Genomic DNA, 6,386 nt, shown 5'->3' with positions numbered 1-6,386 from the left:
ACAGTTTTGAAAACGAACGTTAAGGGTTGTTTTAGGACATGTTTGAGTAGCCTACTACAGTATGCCCATTGCCAGCCACCCTGAAGTCAAAGGCGATTCAAAATGAGTCAGAAAAGTCGAGACAGGACCAATCGTCAAAATTTCGGTGTCCACCACTCTAGTTTATCCACAAACCAGAAAAGGGCCTTAAAGTGCTAAAAACCGGAATTTTCCTTTAACATGCATATCCTGTGTGCATCTCTAGGAGACCTGTTTGCAGGAGACAATGAAGGAGAGGAGAGATCTCTCCCCAATTAGGATTAAAGTGGTGGGTATGTGTGAATGTTGTTTTGTTGTGTGTGTGTGTGTGTGTGTGTGTGCGTGTGCACGCCTATGCATATGTGTGTGTGTGTGTGTGTGTGTGTGTGTGTGTGTGTGTGTGAGAGAGATAGAGAGAGAGTGTGTGTGTGTGTGTTTTTGTGTGTGTGTGTGTGTGTGTGTGTGTGTGTGTGTGTGTGTGTGTGTGTGTGAGAGAGAGTGTGTGTGTGTGTGTGCGCACCTTTGGCATAAGCAGTCCGTCTAATGATTCATGCCGCTGTAGTGTAGCCTGAAATGAGTGCGAGTTAAACGAGTGATTTTCCTAATGAAGTTGGTGAGCTGCAACTTTGAGATCTTTGGCAGGGCGCGTGCAGTCTGTTTTTAGCGTGGTGGCAGACTGTCTTCCATCAGTGTGTCTTGCGCCGGCATCTTCACCCCGGGGCTGTGAGAAAGAGACAGAGCTGGGAATTTATGATTCTGAAATACAGTCTTCTCTTAGCCTAGAAATCTAGACGCGCCCCTAGCGGCAGCAAATTACATTTGCTGCCAGGGCTAGTCTAGCAACTCTCCGTTGGCTTGTGAGCTCCAGAAATTGAAACTTAATCAGGCCAATGAAATCGTGTATAGAGTCGTTAGGTGGGCTTAACATAATGATTGATGGCAGAGTTGCAACAGTTTGGCTTGAATTCCCTGCTACTTGAAAACAAATAAGATGGATGTTGCTGTTGGGGAACAGTGTGACACGAGTTAAGCTTTTATTAAGTTGGCAAACGTTTGAAATAGCCAACTAGCTCTGCTGGTGGGAAACGCATGAGACTCATAGCGCTGCCGCTGTCCTATTGCGTGCAGAGGGAATTTGAAAGACAACTGATTATCCCGCCCCTCGGACTGAGCACTGCGAACGGTGAGTGCCCAGACCCTACATTTTAATGTGGGTCTGGCTCGTCAGGCTAGTCTTCTCTCTTCTCTGGCGCTAAACTCTGGTATGCCCGAGCGTTGGATAACACCCTGTTTGTCACATCCATTTCCATATGAGCCATTAATCACGACAGAGCTGAAAAAATGTTTTAAGATTTAAAGACAATTTACAAATGCCTCCCAGTAAGAGCTATGCAATAACAGTTTTTTAAGCTTGGCTGGTCAGGCAAGGTAGGTTGAAGGATATTGCGAGGGATTGAGAGAGGATGGGAGCCTAGGATGAGAGAGGCTGGGGACTGGAGAGGATATCTTATCGGCACCTGGAGAATATGAGAAAATGACCAGAGGGGATTATGAGCATAGTGGTAGGAGGACATTTGTTGCACATCCTGACCGTCACAAGCTGTTTTAGAATACCATTTAGCAAAAAGGTATCTAAATTAGTACAATTAAGGGCTATGGGCTAAAAGCATTCAATGTTTTACTTAGAACCATCAGGAAAATGGTTTGCTAGCTGTAAAACTTTGGAATGTTTAGTACTAAGGGTCCCGTTTTGTTTCAGCAGAGGGTTGTGGATGTTTTGTGAAGAACTTGTCATGTTTGTTATCTAGGAGACCTCAGACCAGCCTCCTCAGGCCAAGGCCCGCCTCCTCCCGAGCTGCCTGCGGCCTAACAAGCCACGCACGGCCCCTGTGGAGAACTCACTACTGCCCCCGGTGGACCTCCAGAATTACTGCAGCATCAGCCAGGCCTCCTTCGCACGCACCGAGCAGGATGGGTCGCCCCACGATGGAGAGGACGGGGACGGGGAGGAAGAGGAGAAGGAGGAGGAGGAGGGGTCGACAGGCGAGAGGACGCGGGGCGGCCTCACCCTGAGACGCAGCTGTGAAGTGAAGGACATGTCCAACGGGCGGACGCACACCACGCTCCGTCCGGCGCCAGGTCCCGTGCTCCGCCCGAGCCAGCTGCGGAACAGAAACATGCAGACACGGGAGAAGAAGGCCACACAGATGCTGGCTATCGTGCTGGGTAAGGATCTGACCATAGACCGAGCACTACTCTCCTAATTTTACACTGTGCCTCAAGGCCAGCAGGGTGCACAAAAATGTTTACAACTAGTATACCCTAAAGATACTTTCTTTTGAAAGTATGCAAAAAGTTCATTAATAATAGAAAATAATTTATGAGGTTAGATGAACTCGGTGCTTACAAAAGTTCCCTGTCTGATCTTGTATATTTAAATGAAGACAAGCAATGCATCTTAGTGGCCTTGACTTACATATATTCATGTTCGCATTCATATTTGATGTTTCACCTTCCTATTCAAAGTCATCTCTGTCACTTATCAACTCTTGACTGTAATTGTGTCCAATAAATTATAAAGCTCAGGTCATTAAAATCTCTTGCATCTCTTGCAAGAACATAATGCCCTCCAAAACCTCATATCATGTGAAATGCCAGGGGTATGTCAATGACAGATAGTTCACAGTATTTTGCCAGAATGGTGGAATCCAACCACATCTGTCTCATGATTTCCACATGAGCAAACTATATTCAGTAATAGACGGGAGAAATAAAGAAATCATCAGTGAGAGTGATGATGTGTGAGAGACCTAAACGCAAGGCTGACAAGATAAGACATAAACGCAAGGCTGACAAATGCAGGAACAGTCCTAAGACGTTCCCAAGAACAGAGACAGGACAGGCAGGCAGGTAGTCTGGAATTATATTTATTTATTTATTATATAACAGAATACATTTATTTAATCTTTGCAGAATCTAGGGACAGAACAGGCCAGGGGAGAGTAGCAAAAATATCTTGTGTATAAGGTTTCAACATTTTCTAAATCAGGTGTTCAAGAGATTATATACATTGTTTTGATATTTTTCTCACATGTAATGAAATTTAAGAATCTCAAGGTCGACACTTGTGCTTGATCAGCAGTCAGACTCTGAGGTGTCTAAAGTATATAAGCACTACAAAGTGAAAGCCCGAGGACTCCAAACCAAAACTTTTAAAAAGGGGAAATAATCAAAGAAACCAATTTTACGCAACTTAGTCTCCCTCGTCCAGTTTGAGCATCCGCCTGCCTTCAACACTGACCGATGCGTGCAGACGTTGATGTGCGACATTGATGGTAATTCAAGATGTCTGGCTAATTGTACAGAAAATGAGTACGCACATACAGCAGATGCTTCTCAGCTGCGCTTGGGGGGGGGAGGGGGGGGGATGGGGGGTTGTAGGGTTGAGGGAAGGGGGCTCAGCTGCCCTCAGCAGCCCCAAGCTAATTGGTCTGACACAGTCATGTGACCTGGCTCACTTTTTCCTTGTGGCATGGATTTGAAGTTTTCTGTGCCTGACATGTCTTGGGAAATGTATGCATTGGATGTGTGTGTGTGTGTGTGTAGGGGTTGGGTCAGGGGTTGGTGGTGGTGGTGTTGAGGAGGTCTGACTCTCTCTGTCTCTGAGTGGGGACACTGATATACAGGCTTTGATGTGCCCATTAGCCAAGCTGAGAAGCCACTCACTCACCTGTGCATGCAGCTTAAGCACAGAGCTTAATGAGGGGAGAGGAGCGCGTTTGATGTTTTAATTAAAAAGTTCAGGCACACTCTTATTTTCAGATTCTCTTTGCCTATGTATGTGTTTGCATATATGTTTGGGTATAGGTCTGTTCATCTGTATACATATGTCTCTAGCTGTATGATTTGACTGAATGCATTTGTGTCTTTACGTGTGTGTGTGTGTGTGTCAATGTATGCATATGTATCTGTATTTACTTTTCTGTGTGTGTGTGTGTGTGTGTGTGCTGTGCTGCAGGGGTCTTTCTCATCTGCTGGCTGCCCTTCTTTGTGACTCACATCCTGAACACCCACTGCCGGACGTGCTACATCCCCCCGGAGCTCTACAGTGCCTTCACATGGCTTGGCTACGTCAACAGCGCCCTCAACCCCGTCATCTACACCACCTTCAACATTGAGTTCCGCCGCGCCTTCATCAAGATCCTCACCTGCTGAGATCCTCCCCCTCCCCCTCACACAAACAAACACGCATACTCACAAGGATCCATGCGGAAAAGGATCATCCACGTCACACTCGTTGCAGAACCTGACGGAGGAACCAAGAACAAAGAGAGAGAGTGTGCAGGGGGAAGTGAGGAAACAAGGACACGTCCTAAGGAGGAAGTCTGCTAAGAAGGACTTGTCCTCTTCTCAGCGAGCCACAGCACTGCTGTCTGACCAACTGTAGAGACTCTCTCGCTTGCCAGCACCTGCCTCATGTCAATGGCAGCGTCCTCTCCCCACTTTTGGCACACCAACGGAGCCTGTCAGTGTTATCTTCATTGGAGTAATAGCAACCAGCTGCAGCCGGGAGCTTGAATTGGCCCGACTCGCTCCCACCTTCAAGTGCAGGTGTTTTCGCTAATGGCGCAGTGATCCGTATCTTGATGTAGTCACTTGCCGAGAGGAGCGCGAAGAATGTGAGGGACACGATGGGAACCTTTGTCCCATTTCCCCATTTCGTGTGCTTCCTGTTACCCCTGAGTGAATGACTTGAGACAGATTCTCAGTCTCCAGTTAATCAATACAAACTTGACAAGTTGCCAAGCGAAGGCATTCATCGAGCCCATCTCACATCGTGCCATTAAAGACTGAGATCTCCTCACTATACTCAGCGATCAGAAATAAATAAGATGTCATGTGAGGATTGCCGTCATGCTCGCTCAGATTGTTTGTGTCCTCAAAAAAACTCTGCAGATGCGCATCACGTCACATCGCCTATCTTTAGCTGTCCATTGCTGCCTCAAGCACGTGTTAACACTCCAGCTGTCTTTGAAGAGTTTTTTCGGTGTATGTCGGCGTGTTCGAGATTATCAGTCACAAATGCCTTGGGAGGCTTGTGTTTTTTTTTGTTTTGTTTTGTTTTGTGGGGCGTCGGAGGAATCGCATGGAATTTCTTCAAGGAATTCACAGATTTGTCGCAGGGACCATGAGCATACGGTGATTGACATTCACATGGCGCTTAAGAAGATCTGAGAGCCAACCCCCCCAACCCCCCATGCCTTTGATACCAGCTTTCCTGGCAGGCAGGGCCCTGTATGCTGTCACCGTATTGGACTCTGGAGACTAGTGGGAGGTGGGGAGGATTGTCATGGAGTAGGAATATGTATAAAAATGTGCTTCTGTGTTGTGTGAATAAAGCTAAATGCATACTTGGCATGCCTGCTATTGAGCTCTTTCACTTCCTTCCTAAGACCCTCTCTCTCTTTCTTTCTGATTATCTCCCCTCTCTCTTTATGCTCTCTTCCTCTCTTTTTCTTCCTCCTCTTCAACAATATCCCATCCACCTCTTGATCTTTCTTTCCCTCTCCCTCCTTCAGTCTGTCCATTTCCCTCTCTCCCTCATTCACTCTATCCCTTTCTCTTTTCCATCCTGCTTTCCCTTGCCTCCCTCTTAATCTCTCTCCCTCCTTCTTTCTCTCCTCCTCCTCTCTCTGTCCCTCCTCCTCCGTGCCTTCCCCTGACTCCTCTGTCAGTGGCATGTTGACAGAGAGGGGAGGCGATGAAGAGGCGAGGGAGCGAGCGGGCGGCTGAAGTGTAATTTTAGGGCGAGACGCAGCTGGACCCCAGCTGAGCTACGCGGCAGGGCCGAAGATAAATTAAAAAAGAATGCAGAAGAAAAAGAGCAGCACTAAGCACAGCCAGCACATAGAGCTTCAGCGACAGAAAAACACATAAATAAAGAAAAGAAGGACAAAAAAAGAAAAATGCATCCTTTTACGGCTGACAGAGGCTGAGCGAGGGAGAGAGGGATAGAGAGAGAGAAAGAAAACTGGAGAGATAAATATTCAGTTTACAGTCAGTTCTGCATTTGTGTTCAGCCAGTTACTACCCTCTTCCGCACACACAGCTCCTCAGGGAAGGTATAGCTGTCAAGCAAGCCCGGTCTCAACCCCTGGAGTTTTGCGGTGTTGGCTGGTTTTGTAGACACTGCTACTCTATTCACATGCTTTTGCCCCGATGTATTAATGCAGACGCATCTCGGCCATGGAAATGTATGACCTCTGCAAGGCTTGATTGGTTCTGGGGTTGTGCAATGGCAAAGATTCCCCCCGGGAGCGGAAAACTTTCACTTGCGATCGCGCAGGAGAGAGAATAGTGGGGGGGGG

At 47.2% G+C, this 6,386-nt stretch overlaps 1 protein-coding gene across 5 annotated transcripts in view; it reads left to right on the top strand.

Moving 5' to 3' along the window:
• The window catches only part of drd3 (dopamine receptor D3), a 26,721-nt gene extending 21,285 nt beyond the window's left edge, over positions 1 to 5,436 (top strand). For all 5 annotated transcript variants that reach the window (XM_042068899.1, XM_042068898.1, XM_042068897.1 and 2 more), the window contains 3 exons: positions 245 to 307; positions 1,827 to 2,244; positions 4,037 to 5,436. In XM_042068899.1, the coding sequence (XP_041924833.1) occupies positions 245 to 307; positions 1,827 to 2,244; positions 4,037 to 4,233 (678 nt within the window). In that variant the 3' untranslated portion in view covers positions 4,234 to 5,436. The remainder of the gene's footprint in view (positions 1 to 244; positions 308 to 1,826; positions 2,245 to 4,036) is intronic.
• The last annotated feature ends 950 nt before the right edge of the window (positions 5,437 to 6,386 follow it).

The sequence above is a fragment of the Alosa sapidissima genome, chromosome 17, assembly GCF_018492685.1.
Source record: "Alosa sapidissima isolate fAloSap1 chromosome 17, fAloSap1.pri, whole genome shotgun sequence".
NCBI classification, from domain to species: domain Eukaryota; kingdom Metazoa; phylum Chordata; class Actinopteri; order Clupeiformes; family Clupeidae; genus Alosa; species Alosa sapidissima.
The sequence above is the reverse complement of the archived record's forward strand: the minus strand, read 5'-3'. Positions and strand labels throughout refer to the sequence as shown.